The following is a 24,322-nucleotide window of genomic DNA, read 5'->3' as shown; positions in this document are numbered from 1 at the left end:
GTGCATACTTGCCAGCAGGTGGGTGTGGGCATTTCCTGGTTTGAATGTTTTCAATCGTTGTTATGATTCGTGAAAACCCAAAAAAAGACTCCCCCAGAGGCTAACCTCTAGGCTTCACCTCCCCGCCTGGCGTGAGAACCAGACCAGGCAGAGACCCCCGTGTCCAAATAAACGGGCCTCTGCCTCCCTGTGCCACTGGGTGGCGCTGCGGCCGAGCGCTCGGTACCCAAGCAGAAGGGGGCGGGGCCGGGGTTGCGGGGCGTCGGTGATGCTTCCCGGGCTGGCACCTCCCTGTGCGTGGCTGATGACAACTGTGGCTTCTCTCTCTTCTCTCCCTGTCTCCTTCTCTCTCCTCCATTGCTGTCCGCAGTACTCGGTATGGGAGCCCCAAAAGACAGCTCCAGTTTTACAGGTAACGAGCTTCTCCGTTTTCCCTAAAACCGGCAGCAAGCACGGGAGCGGGTGGGAGGACCCCGCCATCCGGGCCGGGGGCGCTGGTGATTTCTCCGCACGTGAAAAATCCTCCCCGTGAGATTCAGGCTCTGGTCCTCTCTCGGTGTTGCGACGGCATCATGATGAAACCGTGCAGTCGGGCTCGTCGTGTAGGTTCATCTGGAACTTGCTTTGATTTGAGCTGGGCACTCGCCAGATCTCTCTTAAGAGAGAGATCGCTCTCTCTACTCGCTACTCGCTACTCTACTCGCTCCTCCGGCAGTAGATTGAGTCCTTTCCTGTGATCCCAGCTTTGTGCTCTTGGGTGGTCAAAGTGAAAGACATGCCCCCAGTCCCTCATTCTCCTCTTGTCCTTGGATCTGAGCTGATTTGCAGCCTACGGAGTTCCCTGGGGAGTGTGGCTCCGACGGGACCTGGGTCAGAGTGGGGATGGATGCGTTGACTTCTTTCTGATTATTTCCCTGTTGGAAATCAGCACACCTGTGTCCCCAGAGGGAGAGGCTGTCAGCAGACGGACAGGCTTGCAGTCCATCCTGAGGCACATCCCATCAGCAGAATCCTCCGGGACGGGTCCCTTCCTCCCTCTGGGCAGCCTCTTCCTGACCTCTAGGGTAGGGCATGCACCACAAACACACACGCTCTTGAAAATCTCTAACTCTGGGAATTTACTTCGACATTTTCCTCCATGGGGAACATGTCAGGCTTATGGAACTCACAGGGCAGCGCCGCCAGCTTTAGGACTGGACACTCAGCGGGCAGGGCTCTGTCTGTGGTGCATTGTGGCCTCCAAGCCTGAGAGGTCTCTGTCCAGAGCCTGCTCCCTGGCATGTGCACCCCAGCGGTGACAGAGCTGTGGCCTCTTATTGCTGATGCGCCAGGGGTCTGCTCGGGCAGTGGGTGCACCCCAGCAGTGACAGAGCCATGGCATCTTATTGCCAATGCGCCAGGGGCCTCGCTCAGGCAGTGGGTGTAGGGGTTGGCGCCAGACTTCCGTGTGATTCTTCCTTCATGCAGTCTTGGTCCTGTGTCTGAACACGACTGTGGGTCTGGGTTCTCAAGCTCATTTTACCACTGCTTCGGTGCCTCCCATGAGGTCTTCCCCCCTTACAGAGAGGTCTGAAGAGAGGTCCAAATCTGATTCTGCTGGAGGTTTGGCTAAATAGGTCTTGCTCGAAATAGTTAGAGCTGAACTTATTAGGTTTGCAAATGCTGTTACTGGATAAAAGTGTTTATCATCATATACACATGTATGTGTATGTGTGTTGTATGTATGTGTTTGTATGTGTGTATATGTGTTATGTGTGTGGGTATGTGGGTATGCGTGTGTGTGTGTATATATTGGGTATGTGTGTGTGTGCATGGATGTATCACGTAATATGCCAGAATGAATGTGTGCCATCTGTCCAGAAGGATTCAACCAGTGAAACCAGACATGCACTTAAACAGCATCCTCAGATGCTGAGGCCTGCCTCACTCCCGGAAGGAAAGGAGTAAGGTGAGATGAGAGCAGGCCAGGCCAGTAGCTGAAAGGGCCCATAGGAAGTTCCCAGTAAGTCGAGTGGAAATGAAAGGGTCCCCATCCCCTTGCTAACCCCAGAACCCCCCGGATCCACCCTTTTGTCCACCCTCTGGGGACCCCTCTGGGTGAGCATCTGATCCCTGTGAGGCCTTCTTGCCCCAAGGAGGGGCTCTGTGAGGGAACTGAATCCCTGGATCTGAAGACACCCCCCACCCCACTCCCTGCTCAGCCTCTCGGCTCCACATTCAATGCCATAGGCTCTGGCCATCCTGCCCTTTGAGGCTCCAGTGTGGTTACTTCACACAGACACTCAGGCATCTCTTGCGGGGCCTCTGGTGATGACCTTAATGGGGTGGGATCATTCAGCATACTGGGTGCCACTCCCAGTGGGATATCCTCATCACCCAGCTCTGACACGGCTGGTGGATGGTTATTTAAGTCAGCCAGAAGGGTGGCACCCCTCCTGCAAAAGGGCAAAGTGTCCAAGGCCCCGTCCTCCAGCAACTCGCAGACAGGTAAAAGAGGGAAGACCATGTACCTGTCAGCTCATACACAGGAGGCTGCGTAACAAACTACCCCAAGACTCGGGCTTATGTGTCTGTGGGTTGACTCAAGTCAGTTCATCTAGGCTGGGCTCAGCCAGATTGGTCTCTGAGCTTCAGGCTGAAGGCCGGTTTCACCCTTTCTCCATTATTCCTAACCAGGGGCCATCCCAGGTCTCTTCTCCTGGCAGAAGTGCCAGAGGAAAAATGAGTCTGAAGGCCAACAGTTAGAACAGGCACAGTCACTTCTGCTCATTCTTGGGTCAAAGCAAGCTCATGACCAAGCCCAATGTCAAGGGGAAAGTATACTCCCCCAGCCCAGGGGAGAATCACAGTCACACGACACAGAGAAGGGGGAAAGAGTGGGCCACAGTCATGCAATCCTGTTGTTCCTGTTGTTGTTCCGTCGCTAAGTCATGTTCAACTCTTTGAGACCCCAGGACTGCAGCATACCAGGCTTCTTTGTCCTCCACTATCTGCCAGAGTTTGCTCAAACTCATATCCATTGACTGAGAGATGCTATCTAACCATCTCATCCTCTGTGCTGTGCTATGTATGCTTAGTCACTCAGTCATATCCGACTCTTTGGGACCCCATGGGCTGTAGCCCACCAGGGTCCTCTGTCTATGGGGATTCTCCAGGCAAGAATACTGGAGTGGGTTGCCATGCCCTCCTCCAGAGGATCTTCCGGACTCAGGGATTGAACCCCGGTCTCCCGCATTACAGGTTGATTATTTACCATCTGAGCCACCAGGGGAGCCCAAGAATACTGGAGTGGGTAGCCTATCCATTCTGCAGGGGATCTTCCTGATCCAGGAATCAAACCGGGGTCTCCTGCACTGCAGGCGGATTCTTTGCCAGCTGAGCTACCAGGGAAGCCCTCTCATCCTCTGCTGCCCTTTTTATGATATTGTGGCACTGCAAGGAGATCAAACCAGTCAATCCTAAAGAAAATCATCCCTGAATATTCATTAGAAGGACTGATGCTGACCACAATCTACCCCAAACCTAAATCACTCTAATAGCATCTAGGAGGCAAACGGGTCTTGGGAGAGTCCAGAGAGCTGTTGGAGGTTCAACGAGGGAGTGGTCAGCTGGCTGAGAGTCGGGGAAGGCATCATAGAGCCTGTGAGCTGGACCTTATTCAGGCTGGACAGAATTCAACACATACACCAGGAAGAGCATTCCAGTAGAGGGGACAGTCTGAGCACAGCTCAGAGAGGTGCCCGGAGAATAGGAAGTGGCAGTCACATCATCTAGGCCTTCAGGTACAGGACAGGAAAGAGAGTGACCAGAGGCCAGGCTAGGGAGGCCGATGGGGATCTGAGGATGGAGGGCCAAGAATGCCAAGCAGAGGAGCCTACCTTTGGTGGGCACTGGGAAGACATCGATGGTGTTAGAGCAGGGCAGGGGGCAGGGCTCTGCTGCAGGAAGGAAGCCTAGGAGCAGGGAATGAGATGAGGGGAATGGGAAGGCTAGATGTGGGATCCAGGAGAGGTGAAGGAGGGCTGAACCACTGGGGCCATGGGAGGACGGGGTGGAGGTTAAGAGGAGCCAAGTCCCCAGGGCTTAGTGTCCAAGGGGCAGATGTGGAGAAGGACAATGTGATGAGAGGGAAATGGTGCCCAGGGGAAGGAGACGGGCCTCATTCCAAGCAGGTCAGGCTAATGAGCACCACCCAGTAGCGAGGCCACAATGGCCACTTCCAGCCTGGGGATGACATGTGACACAGAGGCCATGGAACTGACTGTGGGCTTCGGCCTTTAAGAACCATCCCAGGGGCTTCCCTGGTAGTCCAGTGGTTAGGACTCTGCGCTTCCACTACAGGGAGTATGGGTTCAGTCCCTGGTCAGGGAACTAAGATCCCGTAAGCTGCATGGTACGACCAAAACAAACAAAAATCTAAAGAAAAAAGAGAAGGAACCATCCCAGGTCCATCGTGAAGGCCTTTCCAGGTCATCCCCCACTACCAGTCACCTCCACTTCCATGCTGTCCCCCAGCCTCACATTTCTTTGCACTCCAGATCTGGGGCTATGATCCCCCCACTCCTTGGAGCCACCCCCCTTAGCAGATGTGTCACGAGGTAATCAGCTCGGCCTCTGTCCAGAATCCCATGCCACTGGCACAATTTCTCAGCTGGAAGATAGTGTCACACTGAGTCTTTGGGGGGCAGGGGTCCCAGGATGACATGAAGGGCCCCTGTGGCCATGAGCCCAGAACAGGGACTCAGGATAGATCACCCCCAGGGTCAGCCGCAAAGCGTCTTCCAAACCCCAGCTCAGGACAGTGAGGAAGGGTCTCCGTGTGGTGTCTTCACGGCGAACTACAGAAACCTTCTGTCCATATATAGGTCCTGACAGCATAGGACATACAATCTGGGGTGCGTCCCAGCAGAGGGAGGCAGGGCGTCTATCTGTATGTGCTGAAGGAATGTCTCTCCAGGCCCCCACCCATTCTCTGTGGGTGGTGGTCTTATGCTATAGGCCCCTGGGCTTCCCAGCTTGCAGAAAGTTAAGAACATGGTAGGAAGAAAGCCAACCAGCCTGGATCCCTTCCTCAAAGACCAGAAAGCCCAGCCTGCGCTTCCTCCCAGGGTCCAGTCTCTCCAGGCAGGGGGGCATGCGCCCAAGGGAACTGCAGGACCCCAGCTGGTCCCCCCTCCCAGCCGGGACGCAGGAGGCTGCCTTGCCAGGCTGCACTACGGAACCGCACTTCCCGGGCTTTTAGGGGAAGAGATGCGCTCGTGAATAATTCAGCCTCTCTCACTGAGATGCAGACGCCCTAATAGGACTAATGGACTCACTGCCTCCAAACCCGACCCTTATGGGACCTCTCATTCACCGACTGCTTCTGACGTCCTGCAGCGACACTCCCTAATGAAAGAGCTGCCGCACCAGCTCCGTAGACGCCTGGTGAGCCCTAGTAAATCAGACTGTGTCCCTTTTAACCAGCAGACGCCAGCGAGGCAGGTGAGTGGTCCCTTCAGCTCAGGAGGCAAGTGGCAGCCGCCTCCTTGGTGGGGGGGAGATGCTGCTGGGGGACAAGCACCCTGGGAATGGACAGCATTTGGGGATGCCTTTTTGGCTGATCTGAAATGAGACATTCTATATATTTTCAAAGTGGGAAACCTCAAAAAGAAAGCTAGATAACCACAGGAAGAAGGAGGGTGGGTGTTCTGCTGCTTGAGCTTGCTTGCCTCCCGGCCTTGCCGCTCTGCCCATCCGGGGGACCTGGGCTCCAGCTGATACCCTGTCGGGTTCCCCATTAAGACCCAGCATTTTCGAGTTTCCCCAAGAAAAACAGCAGCAGGAGGCTGGGTGCTGTCTGAAAGGTCTGTTTGGAAGCATAGGCCTAAGAGAGCTGGGGGCTGCTTCTCTGGGCCTTGGCTTACTGATGGTTCTCAAGCAAAACTGGTTTTGTTTTTCCCCTGATGCGATGCCCTGCATTTTCTAGCCGTGTCCCGGAATGATGCCTCTGCCTCCACGCACGCCCGCTTTGGGAATTCTGGCTGGTTTCTCTGGTGTCCAGACACATGTTGCCGTTTCAAAGAGACCTTCTGGGTTCCTTCTGGATCCCACATCTCAGGCTTTGGTGGCTCCCAGTAAACAGATCTCAGTTCAGGAATCCCAGGTGGAAGGCTGTTCAGCAAAGTTGCGATTCTCGCGGCTTAATGAGGTTAATGTCTTCTTTCCATTTTTCTATGTCACTCGGTCCGTTCACGTGAATTCCCCAGGTCCCCATCCACAGGAATAGATTTGCAAAAGGCAGGCCCCAGTGCAGGGGGGACCCTGTAGAGTCTGTAATTAGCAATGGTTGTTAAGGAAAGCTAATTCTTCCTGAGGTGAGTAGGCAGGGTGGCAAAGAGGAGGAGCCAGAGGTTGGGGTCACTGAGCAGTCAGGCGGCCAAAGAAGGAGCTCCAATAAGGGGAGTCTTTCCGGGGCCCCTCATCCAAGCACCCAGCCCTGCTCACCTGCGGAGGAGCCAGCTTATTTCCCTGTCCTCTCCCGCTGGGCAGCACTGTCACCGCCAGAGTCCCTCTGTGTCTTGCCTCCCTCAAGGACCTTAGGGTGAGGAAGGTGTCCCAGCTTCGTCCTCGCCGTGCTCTGCCCCCAGGGCACAGACCCCCTTGTGAGCGCTGCGGCCTTGCCCTCCACCCCAGGCCAGGGGCCACCATGCCCACCCACAGCCCGCATCTCCTCCCACGAGTCCCCTGACCCGAGCCTGCCCTGTGCCGTGAGGACCCTTTCACCCAGTGGTAGGCTCTGGGCACCATCTGTGTGGCTGGTGGCCCTGCTCCACCCATGGGCCCCTCCCAAGGCCACTATAACACAAGATAGGAGAGATGACAGGCAGGGGAGATCCCAGTCCCCACAGAGATAGTTGTTGTTCAGTCTGTAAGTCATGTCTGACTCTTTACAACCCCATGAACTGCAGCACGCCAGGTTTCCCTGTCCTTTGCTATCTCCCGGACATGCTTCCCAGGTGGCGCTAGTGGTAAAGAACCCCACTGCTAATACAGGAGACCTGAGAGACATGGGTTCAATCCCTGGGTCAGAAAGATTCCCTGGAGGAGGGCATGGCAACTCACTCCAGTACTCTTGCCTGGAGAAGCTCATGGACAGAGTCCATGGGGTTGCAAAGAGTCAGACATGACTGAGAGCGATTTAGCATGCACGAGAACCCTACAGAGAGGCTCCCTCCAATTCCTGATGGCACCCACTACGTTTGTCTCATTAGGAATGTGTGACTCTGCAAGACCAGGGGCAATGGGTAGAGTTTACATTTTGTCCTGCATGGCCCCTAGAATCACTCAGGCCCGTGGTCAGGCTCCTGCCTGCTGGGCCGTCTCCCCTCCACCCTGTCTTGTGTATTTTTGTGCCCACGCCACTTATCATGCCTGGAACCATGTTCTACGTCTCATGGTTGGCAGCCACCTCCCACACACAGCACTCTTCCACCACAAGGCCAGCCCCTGTCCAGCTGTCCAGGATGGTTCCGTTTCACCCACAGCAGCCTGCACAATAGGCCTCTGCCCATCCCATTTCACAGATGTGGAGACTGAGTCTCAGAGTGGTCCAGGTACCTGCCTGGGTCACACAAAGCAGGTGACACACAGGGCTGCCCCTGCCCATAACCGGGCCACTCAGCCACACAGTTACTGCAACCCTGGGGCTGTGGCTAGATTTCTGGAGCCAGACCAGGATGGCTTTTTGTGGGTAATGTCTTGAATGCTAATGGCTATTGATCTCAGCCTGGCTGGGCTGGGCTGGGCTGGGAACGTGTGTGTCTGAGTTTAATCCTGTTTTTCGGAAGGTGCCCCTGCAACACAGACCCCCAGGGAAGCCAGGAGTGGTCTGCTTTTGCCCCACACAGGCCATGAGCCACAGGCTACACAGCTGCCTCTGAAGCAGCTGCTTGATGGGTTGTGGGCAGCGTGCACGTGGAGGGGAGGAGGGAGTTGGTGCTGCCCACCCCAAGGGCTTCCAAGGTGCCATTTCCTGGGCCACCCCCACACACTCCGAGCCTGGGGCCCCTCTGTTGCCGGCAATGTGATTCTCCGGAAAAGTGGGGATTTTTGTGTTGGGGTGTGCCTGCCTGCAGAAGCACCCATCAGAGACCTTAGTCTAAACTCTGTGGGAATCCAGAGGTTCTGGGCCTTGCAGCCCCCTCCCCGTGGATCTGAACCATGGTAATGTAAGTCCTGGCCAGGAGAAGGCAGCCTGTAGAGAGCTTGGCCTGATCAGGGGCCAGCCCAGCCCCTCCCTGTCAGCACAGCCAGGGAAATGCCCAGTTACTGCTCCAGGTGCTGAGCACGCGCGCGCAGCAGTGAAAGTGGACAGAAGAGTCCCTTTCTTCTTGGACCTGACTCTCAGGAGGATCAGCTCAACAAACAAGTGATAGAGATACCTGTGGTCTGTCCGGTGATGACACCTGCCATGGAGAAAGAGGCATGTGAAGTGTCAGGCGGGGGTGGGGAGCTCACACGAGGAAGGACCAGCCCAGGCGGCTCCAGCACCATCTCCACCCTCAGAGACTCTGCAGCTGCCTCAGCCCCCAGGAGAGCCCCCAGCCCTTCCCAGGATAACGGAGCTTGTTCTCCCTTGGGGCACAGTTGGGGACAGAGCTGGTCCCTCCACCTCCCGGGCTGACCCAGCTGAAAAAATGAATCTCCCCTGACTCAGGGACAGTGACAATACTGGGGCCACCGTGCAGGCATCCAGGCCAGGGTGGAGGTCCATGGTCAGGTGTCGGGGGGAGAAGGGAGTCCCTGGACTGTAGCACAGCCCCTGCCCCCTGCGACTGTGTCGGTGTTGCCCAGTCAAAGCCCCTGTAGGATGTTAATGCACAGCCATGGTGCAGCCCTTCAACTGACCCGTTCATATGTGTGTGTGCATTGACACAGGGCAGCATTCTGTGCACACACGTGTTCCCCTTGCCTAGTCTCTTGACTCTCTGCCTCCTGGGGGTCATTGCCTATCAGTTCATGCAGAGACACCTCACTCCTGAAGGCTGCACAGATTTTCATTCTGTGGATGGACCATCAGGTACATAGCCGGTTTCCCTATTGATGGACACTTACGTTTTTAGTTTCTGAGTATAATCATCCCTTCAGGTGATGATTTAGCAATGGGTTTTAACATTTAAGCTTTGTAATTTCCCAACCTTTTCCCTCCCCCTGACCCCGCCTCACTCCCTCCTTAAATGCATCCGCTCAGTGTTTTCTGTTGCAAAAACTGAACTGTGACATAATTCATTTGCGCATGGAGCCCAAAGAACTGCGCTGGTGCAATGGCGCTTTCTACAAGCAGAGAATGCCCGTGTGGATAGCACTGCCTTCACCAGTCTGTGAACAAGTAGGGCCTTCCCCGGGGGCGCGACACTGCCGGCAAAATCACAGGAGAGTTTGCTTCAGCGACAGGTGTGCTTACGCTGCTTCTGGGTCGGCCCTGTAGCTGGTTTTACCCAGGGAACAACTCCTGGGGGCTTCGTGAAGTCCTCCGCCCTGGGGGCCGGGCTGTCTGCATGCTCCTGCCCTGTTCTCATCTGGAGCGCTCTTTTGACATTGCCCACCTAGAACGCAGCTTCGCACGGGCTTGTCTCGTGGGTGCAGGGGACGGAGGGGGTGGCTCAGCCAGAGTTCCCTGCCAGCGCAGTTTTGAGGACCAAGAACCTCATATCAGGAGGTGTTTATATCCTGGGGCCGGGCCCTGTCCCCAGGCGCCAGGACCCCTGGGTGGCCGCTCTAGCTGGATGGTGTGTCTCTGCCGCCGCCCCTGCCCCCGGGATCAGCGTCCAGCCCGGGAAACCCGGGGCAGGGGGAGGCTCTCTAACCCATCACCACTGGGCGTTTCCCATCCGGACAGCAGCGGCTCCCGGGCCGGGTGGGACCATGTTGTCCATGACGTACAGCGAGAGCCTGAGGAGCGTGAGCAGCAGGTGTCACTCGGACTGGGCCCTGCACCCCGTCCGCCAGACCGACACGCTGGAGCTGCAGCGGCTGCGGGAGGTGCGGGCGGCCGCCCAGGCCAGGAACATGGAGAGCTTCCTGCGCATGCACGGCCTCTCCCTGGAAGGCTGCACCGCCCGGCGCACTGGCATGAAGTACCGGTAAGGGGCGGGGCAGGGCGCTGGGCGAGGGCAGGTCCCCTGGCCGAGGCGAGGGCTGCGGCGAGAGGGGTGCAGGCCAGGAAACGGGGTAATCACTTTGTTGTCAACCCGGGTAAATTTTGGGGTTTTAAGAATGCTGACCATAGGACTTCCCTTGGCGGTTCAGTGGTTAAGTCTCCGAGCTTCCACTACAGGGGTCATGGGTTTGATCCCTGGTTGGGGAACTGAAACCCCACGTGCTGCGTGGCAGGCCAAAAGCAAAAGCAGAATGCAGACTGTGTAGGAATGTGTAACAGAGGGAAAACGAGGGTCTCTGTGGTCCTCTCCTCCAGAGATAAGCACTGCGGTGTTTGGTGTCTCTTCCATGGGGAGACGGTGGTTTTTTGAAAAAACTTTGCAGCAGAGTACACTTACTATGTCATCCATCTTCTTGCTTTCTCACTGGGATGTGTTAATTATTACGGGTTGACTAACATGGATTGCTGGAGAAGGAACTGGCAGCCCACTCCAGTGTTCTTGCCTGGAGAATCCCAGGGACGGGGAGCCTGGTGGGCTGCCGTCTATGGGGTTGCACAGAGTCGGACACAATTGAAGTGACTTAGCGGCAGCAGTGGCAGCAACACGAATTGCTCCCCAAGTGGCTCAGTGGTAAAGAATCCTCCAGCGCATGCAAGAGTCGCAGGAGATAGATGCGGGTTTGATCCCCAGGTCAGGAAGATCCCCTGGAGGAGGGAATGACACCCCACTCCAGTGTTATTGCCTGGAGAATCCCATGGACAGAGGAGCCTGGCGGGCTACAGTCCATGGGGTCTCAAAGAGTCGGACACGACTGAGCAACTGAGCACGAGCATGCAACACTGATGAGGGGAAAGTCGTCGATTCATCATCTCTACCCACAAATCCGTGGCAGCATCAGACCGTGCGAGGTCCTAGGGACCAAGATGCGCTTGGTTCAGGCTGTCCTTTCCATGGGAAGTGTTTTTCAACAAGTGGCCTCTGAACTGGTTGCTGCGACTATAATTAAAGCTGTGACTAGCAAAGGCAGTGGCTTAGGTGTCCCTGGTTCTCGGATGATGGGCTTGTAGGGCTCAATTCCGTTGGAACCTCAGAAGGACACTCTGTTTAGCTCGCTTGCCGTTGGAATCAGCATCTGTGACAGCACACTGACCCTTTCTCCTCTGAAAGCCTCGGAAAGTGGCCAGAGAGCCCCAGAGCTGGCAGCTGAGTGTATAAATGACAAATATTCAGCTTTATTCCTGTGCCTTCCAGGGACAAACCCTGGCCAGAGCCAGTCACCCAGAAGAAGCCCCCTCCCCGCTTCTGATCAGTCTGTGTTCAGTTGCCAGATTTAGCAAATAAAAAATACAGAGCACCCAGTTAAATCTGAATTTCAAGCAAATAACAAGTTTATGCCATAATCAGGACATACTTATACCAGAAGTTATTTGTTGTTTATCTCAAGTCCAGATTTAAGTGGGTGTCCTATATTTGATTTGATTTCCACCTATCACAGGCCCCAGGGGTTATCTGGCTGTTCTCTGGAGAGTGGAACAGAGACCAGCCCTGTTGCTGAAACGTTTTCTCCTGCGGAAAAGTGTTTGGGTCTTCAGGGGTCATTGCATGAGCACGTGGTTGTCATTTAAAGATAGAAAGCACTTCTGCCCTGAGTCCATTAGGTGGCAGAATTCTTAAGGCTTTGCATTCTAAAAATCCAGATGTAAAAGGACAAAGCGTCAGCGAGACTGGTCCTAAGGACCTCCTGATTCTGTTGGAGATTTCTCAAGAGGGAGATGCGGGTCTGAATTTTCTTCTTCTTTTTTTTTTTTTTTGAGTGGCGGGGGGCGGGGGCGGGTGGCTATCCACTGATGTTGTTGTTGCTGTTCAGTCATTATGTTATGTCCGACTCTGCAGCCCTATGGACTGTATCACACCAGGCTCCTCTGTCCATGGGATTCTCTAGGCAAGAATACTGGAGTGGGTTGCCATTCCCTTCTCCAGGGGATCTTCCCGACCCAGGGATCAAACCTTCATTTCCTGCATTGGCAGGGGGATTCTTTACCCCTGGGCCACCTGGGAAACCCAAGTCATTGATTGTCGCTGTTCGGCTGTTTGTTGTTCAGTTGCTAAGTCGTGTCTGACTCTGTGACCCCATGGACTGCAGCACGCCAGGCCTCCATATCCCTCACTATCTCCCAGAGTCTGCCCAAGTTCATGTCCATTGAATCAGTGATGCCTTCCAACCATCTCATCCTCTGTCACCCTCTTCTCCTTCTACCCTCAATCTTTCTTTCAGGGTCTTTTCCAATGAGTCAGATCTTCACATCAGGTGGCCAGATTATTGGAATCTTAGCATCCTTTAATTAATTCAGAAATATTTATTGAGGACCTACTTGACTCCAGGCAACAAGCTTGCAGACATTGCATAATCGGGACAGACAGGGTCCCTTCTCACCCTGTTGGATGTTCCATCCTGGTGAGGGGGTGACAGAGAAAAAGCAGGTAAATGCCTAAGAGAGTCAGGGAGGCCAGGGACAGCTGAGACCCCAACCACCTGAAAGGAGGACCACTGGAAGTGGTGGGCAAGAACCTTCCAGTTCAAGGGGACAGGGGAACATTTGAGAAGAGAAGGCTTGGGCCAGAGTGAGGAAGACAAAGCAGTAGGGGGGAGGCCAAGGGAAGAGGCCAGGGGGTTGTCCTCCTCCTGGGAGACCCCAGCTCCCTCACGTATAGATACCATTTGTGATGAAGGGTACCCTGGGGTGAATTATGTCCCTCCAAATTGCATCCACCCAGATTCCTAGAGGCTACTTGAAAATAGGGTCTGTACAGATGTAATTAGATGAGCTTACACTGGAGTCGGGTGGACCCTAAATCCAATGCCTGGTGTCCTAATAAGAGGCCCAATGAAGGTGCACAGGGAAGAGGCTTTGTAATGGCGGAGGCAGAAATTAGAGTGATGTGGCCACAAGCCAAGGACTGTAGTCACCAGAAGCTGGCCAAGGCCAGAACAGACCCTCCCCTGGAGCCTATAGAGAGCCCTGCCCTGCCCACACCCAGATTTCAGCCTTCTGGCCCCTGTTGATGTGATAGAACCACGTTCTGTTGCTCAAAGCCCCCCAGTTTGATGAACTCTCTTGCAACAGCCCTAGGATTCAAACACAGCTTGGGGTTGTGGGTACTAGGAAAATGTCCTATATGCCTGACACTCCAAGGAAAAGGTCTGTGTCGCATCTGAAGCTTGATGGACTAACCGTGGGGATGACCCACACTGGGAACCTTGCTTCCCAAGCAAGGGTTGACAAGAAAACCGCTTGAGCCTTTAGCATCTGATGGTCCAGAGGTGGTCGCACTGTGGGGCCCTTTCTTCATCTGGTGGATTTCATCTAGCTGCACCCGGGAATTTCAGTTAACTGGGAAGAGAGCCTCCAGAACCACGGCCACCAGTTATGAAAGATCCCAGATAAATGCCCTTCCAAGGTTAATGTTCCTAGCTGGTCTGGGACTCTGTTAAACCTGGTCTTAAATATTAATATAAAAAAGATAACGCCTCCAGATAAGTGCTGCCTGGTGGAGCAAGGTGAACACCATGCCGCTGCCCCAACACATTATCAGTTGAACTGAGCCTGCAGCTGGGAAAAGATTTCTTGTTAACTTCACTCATTTTTTTTTAAACTGTCCTCAACTCTTGCTGTTTAAAAAAAAAAAAAGGCACTGAATTTTAAAATCTCCACAGTCCCTGTGTCAGCTCCCCCTTCCCACGTCCACCTGGCTGCAGTGATGGAGGGTCCAGATGTGTGGCCTGAGACAGGGCAGCAGCTGTGATCACGGGCCCACATGGTGCCAGGTGGATACCGGACCTGGTTCAAAGATGCTCCTCTTCTACCATACATGGCCCTAGGAAGGAACCCAAACTCCCCACTGGATCCTGCACATGCTGCCTCTGATTTTGGCCTGTACTCCTCTTCCTCCTGCTCAGGGTGCGCCTGCCTTTCATCCATATCTCAGAGGAGCTCACTGCATCCCGCAGTCCTTGCACATCATCAGTGGCCCCCAGGGGGTGCATCCTCCAGGTTTTCACAGGGCCGGCTCCCTCCCATCAGCGCAACTTTGGCCTCAAAGAGACTTTCCCCACCACTTAGTCTAAACAGATGCCCAGTGAGTCGCCCTCAAATCCCACTATCCTCTCTTGTTTCTGCGTGTCTGCATCCCGCTGACAGCATGACCTTTGTCTGTTCTCAGCACCTAGAGCAGTCCAAACCTCTGTAAGTACTGGCTGGATGGTGTTTCCCAGTCTTGGTCTTAACCCACTTTCCAGAACATTCTCTTTCTGGAAATGTCTCTTTCCTGCTGCTTCCTCGGCATCAGGACTGGAAGCTGCATCTCAGACTCTCTGATATGGCCCGGAGGGCAGGGAGCCCTGGGCAATGAGCCTTGGCCATGAGCTTCTGGCAGGGTGCAGGGTCCTGCCTGCCTGCTATTTTTTCACTCTAGAGTGTAGCCTCTTACCACTAGCCTCTTACAGGAATCACAGACAGTATTTGATTTGTGGTCAAGCTCATCAAACAGACTTGCTCATTTATTCACAGGCGGTCACTTCAAGCTGGGCCAGTCAGGGAAGACTTCCTTAAAAAAATCTGGGAAGCCAGTGTGTCTTAAAGGATGGGTAGGAAGAAGGAAGAGGGGCAGGAGAAAAGACAGGTGAGGATTGGTGAGTGGACCAGTCTGGGGTGATGGGTGGGGCAGGTCTACCTTGAGCCAGTTCTCTACCAGTGTTCTGGGGTTACCCTAACACAGCACACACACACAAGCTCAGAACAGCAGCTTTTTATTCTCTCACGATCTGGAGCCGAGAAGTCCAAAAGCCAGGGGTCAGCAGGGCCACACTTCTTCTGAAGGCTCTCGGGAAAGATCCAACCTTGGCTCTTTAAATAATTTTAATTGGAAACTAGTTGCTTCACAATGTTGTGTCAGTTTCAGGTTTACAGCAAAATGCATCAGTTATACACACGCACATATCCAGTCTCTTCTAGATTCTTTCCCCATATAGGTCATTACAGAGTACTGAGTAGCTTCCCTATGCTGTATAGTAGGCCCTTATTAATTACCTATTTTTGTATATAGTAGTGTGTATATGTCAATCCCAATCTCTCAGTTGGGAGTGGAAACAATGGCAGATTTTATTTTCGCAAAATCACTGCAAATGGTGACTGCAGCCATGAAATTAAAAAACATTTTCTCCTTGGAAGAAAAGCTGTGACAAACCTAGACAGCATATTAAAAAGCAGAGACATTACTTTGCCAACAAATGTCCATATAGTCAAAGCTAAGGTTTTTCCAGTAGTCATGTCTGGATGTGAGAGTTGGACCATAAAGAAAGCTGAGCGCTGAAGAATTGATGTGATGCTTTCGAATTGTGATGCTGGAGAAGACTCTTGAAAGTCCCCTGGACTGCAAGGAGATCAAACCAGTCAATCCTAAATGAAATCAACCCTGAATATTCATTGGAAGGACTGATGCTGAAGGCAAAGCTCCAATACTTTGGCCACCTGATGGGAAGAGCTAACTCATTGGAGAAGGCCCTGATGCTGGGAAAGATTGAAGTCAGGAGGAGAAAGGGGCGACAAAGGATGAAATGGTTGTATGATGTCACTGACTCAATGGACATGAGTTTGAGCAAACTCTGGGAGATAGTGAAAGACAGGGAAGCCTGGTGTGCTGCAGTCCATGGGGTCACAAAGAGTCAGACAGGACTTAGCGACTGAACAACAATAGCCCTTCCCCTCTGGCAACCATAAGCTTGCTTTCTGTAATATGTCTGTGCTTCCTTGATTTTGTCTATAGACACATCACTCCAATCTCTGCCTCTGTCTTCACATGACTGTTTTCCCTCTGTGTGTCTCTGTCAGTCTCCAAATCCTCCTCTCCTTATAAATACAGCAATCGTTGAATTTAGGGCTCACCCCAATCACCTCCTCTTTATGTGATGACATCTACAAAGGTCCTTTTTCTGAAGATGGTCACATTCATGGGTGCTAGGAGTTAGGACATGGACATGTCCCTTTGGGGGACGTGTTTCAACCCACGCCGGGTCATCAGGGCTGACTCAACTCCCAAGCCTGCAGGAATGTCACTGAGTGTCCTGGGGGGAACCCAGCTCTGGACAAGTCATGTGGTCTCCCCAGGTCTCAGTGTCCCCATCTGGAAATCAGAGACTATAGTCACTTCCTCATAGAATTGTCCTGAGGACTAAATAAGGTAGTGATGGAAGCCAAAGCTCCAGGCTTGGCTCCTGGTGAGAGAGAAACTGTCTGGGAATATCATGGGTGCCAAGAGAAGCACCTGGAGAACCAGCTCATGTTCTGTGTGGCCATCAGGCAGATGGGAAGGAAGGGAGGGAGGGAGAGAGGTGGTGAGATGAGTCAGTCACTCTGGAAGAGCTGCCGTGCCACGATCCAGGGGTCTCCCCAGCCCCCTGGGGCAGGTTGGGGGTGGATCCCAGGCACCACGCCAGAAGCTCCTGTTTCAAGAAGTTCTCTTTGGTGGCATTCTGTAGACACGACAGGGCTTTTACTCGGGGTGGCTGCCCCTCTGATTCATCACGGCAGGAACCAGCTGCTTTAACAACAGCAGGTACTAGAGAGGCAGAAAAAGAACCCCAAATCTGCTGTGGCTCAAAACCATCCACACTCGATGTTTCTGCGACAAGCCCTTGTCTGGGACTCACTTCTCCACCAAAACACATTTAAAAGGAGAGACCCTTTGGGGTGACATTTAATTGTGGCAAGTTCAGGTTGAGGTCTTATGCTTTTGGTTTTCCACTCTTGTCTTTTCTTGTGATTTTCTAAGTACATTAAGAGTTTGTGACCCCTATCTGAGGCATGTGGAAAGTTCCAGCTGCACAAACCCACCTGCCCAACTCCTCCGCTCAGCAGTTCTCTGCTGGACCCGCCACATTTGTCCTGGGTTCCCTGGGCGGGTTCTGAGGTCAGATGTCCATTCCCACCATCCCCACAATGCATTACAGAGGGATGAGCGGGGACTGGGGACTCTGCACCGGGCCAGGTGCAAGAGTCCTGGGAGAGTGCCTCCTGTGTGGTCCCCAGGCCTCTGGTATCACTGGGGAGGCTGAGGTCTGACACCCAGAGGAAGGAAGGTTTACTGGTGCTTGAGAAGCGGGGAGACTGCTTCACACGGCATGTACTGTCTCAGCTGATGCCAGGGGATGACAGGGAATTCAAAGGCAGAGAAACAGGAAGGGCACTCCCATAGGGAACAGCAAGAGTGAAGGCCCAGAGTCTTGAAAGCGTTGACACTTTTTTTCAGTAACAGTTCTATTGTGATATAATTCACACACCATATACCCATTTGTTGTTCTGTCATTCATTCATGTCCAACTCTTACAATTTAATGGTTTTAGTATATTCATATAACTGTGCAAAAATCACCAATGTTAGAACATTTTTGTCACCCCAATAAGGAAATCCCATACCTACATTATAGCTATCATTCCCTGATTCTCCACTCCCCTCACCCCCTAGAGTCACAAATCTGCTTTCTGTCTCTATGGATTTGCCTATTCTGAACTTTTTTAACTTTATTTGGGCTGCGCTGGGTCTTCAGTACTTTGTGCAGGCTCCCTGTAGTTGTGGCGCGCGGTTGTCTCGCTGCGGTGGCTTCTCTCATGGCCGAGCGGAGTACAGGCTCTAGGCACACAGGACTGACTCAGCAGCTGCAGCGTGCAGGCTCAGTAGTTGTGGCACACAGGCCTAGCTGCTCCGAGGCAGGAGGGATCTTCCTGGACCCAGGGTCGAACTCGTATGCCCTGCATTGGCAAGCAGATCCCCAACCACGGCACCACCAGGGAAGTCCCCTGAACATTTCATATGAATGGAATCATACAGTACGTGGCCTTAAAGAACCCGCCTGCCAATGCAGGAGACCTAAGAGACAAAGTTTCAATCCTTGGGTCGGGAAGATCCCCTGGAGGAGGAAATTGCAACCCACTCCAGTATTCCTGTCTGGAGAATGCCATGGACAGGGGAGCCTGGTGGGCTACTGTGCATAGGGTCTCAAAGAGTCAGACACGACTGAAGTGACTTAGCATGCACGTGACTCGTTTCTTTCTCTTAGCATGGTGTTTTCCAGGATCATCCATGTTGGAACGGGTATCAGTACTTCATCCTTTTATGGCTGAATAACATTCTACTGCGTGGATATAGACTGCATTTTGTTTATTCGTTCGTTATTTTACCTGTTGTTAGACATTTGGATTGCTATGCCTTTGGGGTTGTGATGAGTAATACTGCTGTGGACATTTGTGTTCAAGTTTTGGTGTGGGCGTTGTTTTCATTTCTCTGGGCACATACCTAGGAGTGGAATTGCTGGATTGGGAGGTGAGATGGGTGACCTTTTACACACTGTGGTGACTAAGTCTTTGTGAATCTCACTTAAATCTCACTTAACCATCTGGTTAAGAGCAACCCTGAGGAATCCATAGTGAGATGCCGTCCCTTGTGGGATCCAATGATTTGCCAGTGCACAGAGAACCGAGGGAGGTGGAATGAAGTAGGGGATCTCCACACCCTCCAGGCCAGTGCATAGCACCACTCAAATCTCTTGATAAAAACACAGCTTCCCAGGACTGCCCCGGCGGTCCAGTGGTTAAGATTTCACCTTCCAATGCAGGAGGTGCAGGTTCAATCCCTGGTCGGAGAGCTAAGATCCCACATGCCTTGGGGCCAAAAACCAAAACATAAAATGGAAGCAATATTGTAACAAATTCGATAAAGACTTTAAAAATGGTCCACATCAGAAAAAGAAATGCGTTTTCCCAGGTCCAACCCCAGAGCTGCTGATTCCGTAGGTGTGGTTGGGGCCCAGGAATCTGCATTTGTAACACGCTCCTCTAGCAGCCTGCTCAGGTGTTGAGCATCCCTGCAGGGGACTATAAGCTCCACGAGGAGGTGGAGAGGTGGGGAGGTGGGGAGGAGCCAGAGGCAGGGTCTTTGCCACCTGCAGCCTCTTCGGCAGGGGTGTGGGCTTCCTGAGAGCCAGGGTCTATTGTCTTCAAGTGCAGGGCCCAGTTGGTGGAGAACCCAGCTGGCAGAGGGGCCAGCACTGCAGCCTGCCCTTCCTCCTTCCCATCGCCCGTCACCCAAGGGGCTCAGGGACCCACGCCAGGCAGGTGGAACTTTCACGGGCAGGTGGAAGAGGAAGGCAGCTCTGGCCTGTGAATCCTGAGGGGCCCCTACTGCCCTCCACAGGTGGCGTCTGTGACCTGCCAGGGCCCCCCTGGCAAAGGTACCAGCTCTGCCCTCCCTCTCACCCCAGGACCAGGTGCCCCCCTGGGGAGCGGTTCCCGCTGCCAAGTCAGGCCATAGGGAAGACAAACAGGATGCGCTTACTGGTGGGGGAGGGGAGAGTCTCTCACAAGGGTCTCTCCTAACTCCATGGCCAGAAAGCCCTTCCTCTCTGCTGAGGGATAGTGGGAGTGCTTCCTGAGGACCGGACCCCAGTGTGAGCACTTTTGTGATCTGAACACCTTGGTGTTCCTGTGCTGGACACAAGATCACTGAGGCTTGGAGAGGGAGTCACTTGCCCCTGGCTGCCCAGCTCGGGAGCAGGGAGGCTGGGACTGGATGGAGCAAGGTTTTATTATTAACTTCTCAAAAAGGCAGGGCCAGATCTGAGAGCAAGTGCAGCCATCCTCTGTGAACATCTTGGGGTGGCTTCTTCTCTGAGTCCTGTCCAGGATAGATACCCAGAAGGCGTGTAAGGTTCCTGCAGAGCCAGGTCCCGAGAGACAGAGTGGTCCTCGGGCCAGCCACCTCATTCTGTCAATGGAAGTCCAGAGACGGCAGGACACTCGCTTGGGATCATAGAGCGAATTAGCAGCAAAGTCTGACCACCTGCCTCCCATCCTTCTCAGTCACAGAGCAGAAAGGGACCTAAAAGTCAGCTATGGCGAGGGCCACCCTGCAGGGTAAGAGTGGCAAGCTTGGGGTCAGAGAGCAAAGCCAGCCCTTCCTGCCAATGGGGGCGTCTCTCTGGGTTTCAGGGAACCCCTTAACCTTGTTCCAGAAGAGCTTGTTCCCATCTTCATCCTGATCCCCTTAGTGTGGGAAAGGAGGCTGGGGTAAAGCAGAGGATCTTCATTCATTCATTCCTTAGTTCATTCACTCATCCATTCATTCATCCATCCTTCCATCCATTCATTCATTCCTTAGTTCATTCATTCATTCACTCTAAAAGTGTTTATTGAGCATCAGCTGCAAGCTAAGTACCGTGCAGAGTGCTGGAGTGTCTCAGGTCTCTGAGACTGCAGGGCTCTTTCCTCACTTCACCTGGGTCATTACCATCCAGAAAGAGTGGCCCTCTCTCTTCCAGATCTCTGGTGATTTGACTTCCTATGCCCAAACCCGGTGGCAGCCTTGTTTTCTTGGGTGAGAACCGCCACGGGACAGAACTGGCCAGGCCGACTGCCTGCACACTCAGCCGCCCACCCGGCTGCAGTGCATGCCTCTTCCAGTCCCGGCTGAGCGGCTGTCAGCCTGGAGAACCGGTGCCGGCCTCCCAGGGATCGGCCAGGGCAGTCGGGCGGCTTGTACATCCGCTTCATTAATAATGAATCGCCGGACGCCTACCGCACCTCCCGCACCTCTCGCCAGTCACCTCGTTGACTTGGTGGGAGTCTCAACAGCCACGGTGCACAGAGCCAGGCTCCCTCTGAGACACCCGGGGAAGCCTGAAGAAGCAGCTGCTCCCCGAACCCCCAGGCTGCCACCCTGATGGGAGGCACGCTCCCTCCCCCTCCTGCTGTCAGAGGACGGCGGTGTCGCTCATTGGTCGAGAGTTACTGGCAGCCCAGCCCTGCCAGACACAGCTGGGCTGGGGGCTCAGGCAGAGCCAGACCAGGGTGGGGCAGAGGACGGACCTGCAGAGAAGGGAGAGAAAATGGCATCACCCCCCACCCCTGGATTTCTGAGTTCTATCTGATCAGATCTTTTCTAGCACATTTCTGGAAATTTGACTCCCTTCTGTCTGAGACCACATGGGCTTTTTCTACATCATTGCCTTTGGAAATCTTCACTCCTGGCAGCTCCCTCAGCTTCTGGGATAAAGTCTTGTCCCAGGCGGAGCGGGGCTTCCAGGGGCAGATGACCTTGGAGCCCGGAAGGAGAGGGGACGTGGTCAGGAGCTGAGTGCCGGCGACATGCAGGTGTCCTTCGTATGCTCGGAGCACGGCCTCAAGGGCCGGGGCCCCGAGGACCGGCTGGGCCGGCCAGCGGCCAGCAGCCCCAGCCTGGGCACCCGAGGCCGCTTCCGTGCAGTGGCCATGGTGGCCCGGAGTCTGGGACAACTGTCGGTGCAGAGCCTCCCGAGCGCAGGCGACGCCAGCGTGAAGCAGCCCGGGATGAAGTATAGGTATGCAGTGCGCGGGCCTGTGTGGGGCAGGGGTGCCCTCCCCATGGTGTCTGGGGTTGGGGGGGCTTGGCAGAATGTGGGGGGAGAAATAAAATCGAAGTCAGGGTCAGGCCCCAGTCTCATCGGTGGTGGGGGATGATGATGCCTCTTCTCTCCTTCTGCCTGTTTGTTTCCCTTCCTGGGGGCAGGGGATGGAGGTTGTCACTAGAGCTGAGCCCCTCCATGTCAGATGCTGTGTGGTACTTCCTCTTCCTGGCAGCCCCAGGACAATGACCACAGGTGCCCTGCCCTCCCCCTGGGCACACAGGCCCTCAGGAATGCCCACTGAGTGGTCTGATGTCTTTGCAGCTAAGCCACCTTGACAAACGTCAGTTTAAGAGTCGGGGTATAGGGTGAACCACGTGGTAGAGTTAACCTTCCCCCACTCCTTGACCTGAGCCGAACCCCAGACCCAGGTTCCTCTACAGCAGGATTCAGGCTCTGCAGAGCACAGGCAGCGGCTGGAGTTCTCTGCTAAGGGCTCGGGCCTGGCTTCCGTGTGTCCCTCTGCTTGGGCCCAGCCCCCCACGTGCTCTGGGTGCACTCGCCCTCACTCTGTTGGTAGAGAGCATGCAAAGGGCCAGTGTCGGCAGCGGGGGGGGGCCTTCCTGACATTCTTTGCATCCCGTCTTGCCCTACCCAGGGTCTTGCTCAGATGCCCAGTGGGATGCACCCAGATGCAAAAGGAGGGCTGGGTCTGAACCCTGGACCCCTGCATCACCCGGCTAGAGGTCTGGCCTTCCTTTAATTTTTTAATTAATTTTTGTTGAAGGATAGTTGCTTTACAATGCTATATTGGTTTCTTCTGTTTACAGCAAGGCGAATCAAGTTTATATATACATATGTCCCCTCCTTTTTGGATTTACTTCCCATTTAGGTCACCGCAGCACCTTAAATAGAGTTCTCTGAGCTATACATTCCGTTCTCCTTAGTTATCTATTTTATACGTGGTATCAATAGTGTATATATGTCAATCCCAATCTCCCACTTCCTCTACCCGTCTTTCTCCCTTGGCACCCATATGTTTGTTCTCCACATCTGTGTCTCTGTTTCTGCTTTGCAAATAACAGTGGAATATTATTCAGCCATAAAAACAAATGAAACTGGGTCATTTGTAGAGACATGGATGGACCTAGAGAGTGTCACACAGAGTGAAGTGAGTCAGGAAGACAAAAACAAACATCATGTATTAGTGCATGTGCAATCTGGCCGTTCTTACTCATGAGTTTCTCTGTACTTAGAGCCTTGAGCACTTTGAGAATGATGTTCCAGGGAGAGGGTAGTTCTTACCACAAATCATCTTCAGGAACCAGAAAAGCTAAGTTAGGTCCATGGCTCCCAACTCTGCTCTCTGAGACTCAAATCACACAGGCCACCAACCTCAGAAAAAGCTGCAGAAGAATCTGGTTGTATTTGAGGAGAGTGGGTTTCTAGCTGATATTGGTTGGTACCAACTTGGAAAGTATTGAAAGAATGGATCCTAAGAAATGAGCTGTGTGGCTTAAACCTCTAGCTTAAACCTTAAACCAGTGCCCAGAAGATGGACCTCATGTGAAGGACCCGTGTCATAAGTCCCAGGCCCCTCGAGATGAATTCTGAGATAACAAGGCCTTTTGCATCTCCACCTGTAACCCTCCTGCCCTGGATCTTTGGGGACATTTGACATGCTTTTATGGGTCTCTGGGGTACAGAGCTTTTGTTCCCATCCTCTCAATTCAGTAAGGGCAATTTCTTTTCTAGAAACTCTGGTGGTTTATCTTTTGTTAAGTGGGAACCAAAAACTAAGAGTAAACAGAATCTGTTTTTTAGTTTAGATACATGTTACCTGCCGAGACTTTTAAGTCAATCCTAAGATCAAAAGAGTGAGACCATTTCTAAAAGTATGAAGGAGAATGTACACAGGAAATGTGGCTATTGACAGGATTTCCCTGCCAAGATCTTAAGATCCATTGAAGATTGGACATCAAAGAGCCTGAATGCTTAAGAATCCTGTGTGCACCTATGTGTGTACATCCGTGTGTGTGTGTGTGTGTGTATCTATGTGTGCACCTATGTGTGCATCTGTTTATGTGCATCTGTGTGTGTGGATCTTTGTGTGTACATCTCTGTATGTGCACCAGTGTGTGTGGATCTGTGTGTGTGTGCACTTGTGTGTACATCTGTGTATGTGCATCTGTGTATTTGCACCGGTGTGTATGGATCTGTGTGTACATTGGTGTGTGTGCATCTATGTGTGCATCTGTATGTGTGCACCTGTGTGTGCCTCTGTGTGTGCACTTGAGTGTGCACCTGTGTGTATCGATCTGTGTGTGTGCATCTGTGTGTGGATCTCTGTATATCTACAGCTGTGTATGAATTTCTGTGTGTGTGTACCAGTGTGTGTGTACCTGTGTGTATGTGTATCTGTGTGTATGCATGCCTGTGTATGTGTGTGTGTGACATGCTGGAAGCACTGAAGGTGAGACAGGCAGCATAGGGAGGTGCTCGCTGGGCCAGAGGGTTCAGAATCTGAGACCCCAGCCCCAGCTTTCCATCCTGGGGGACCCCACCCGTCCTTACAGGTGGCAGGGCCTGGGAAGCTTGCCCTGGCGGTAAGAGGGAGAAGGTGGGCTCATTTCCCTGTAGGTGTGCAGTCTCAGAGCTGAAATGGAAGTCAGAACCCAAACCACCGGACAGCTCTGCTGAGTATGGGGTCCCTGCCTGACGGGGTTGTTCCATGATGACTCTCCCAGGAT

At 53.3% G+C, this 24,322-nt stretch overlaps 1 protein-coding gene across 9 annotated transcripts in view; it reads left to right on the top strand.

Moving 5' to 3' along the window:
- KCNAB2 (potassium voltage-gated channel subfamily A regulatory beta subunit 2) overlaps window positions 1-24,322 on the top strand; it is a 96,299-nt gene that overhangs the window by 38,522 nt on the left and 33,455 nt on the right. For 6 of the 9 annotated variants that reach the window (XM_061382926.1, XM_061382928.1, XM_061382931.1 and 3 more), the window contains one exon: window positions 371-412. The exons of the other annotated variants lie outside the window; for them this stretch is intronic. In XM_061382926.1, coding sequence (XP_061238910.1) covers window positions 371-412 — 42 coding nt within the window. The remainder of the gene's footprint in view (window positions 1-370; window positions 413-24,322) is intronic. 9 annotated transcript variants of the gene reach the window in all.

This window comes from Bos javanicus, chromosome 16, assembly GCF_032452875.1.
Source record: "Bos javanicus breed banteng chromosome 16, ARS-OSU_banteng_1.0, whole genome shotgun sequence".
NCBI lineage: Eukaryota > Metazoa > Chordata > Mammalia > Artiodactyla > Bovidae > Bos > Bos javanicus.
Note: the sequence above shows the minus strand (reverse complement) of the source record. Positions and strands in the feature narration are given on the sequence as shown.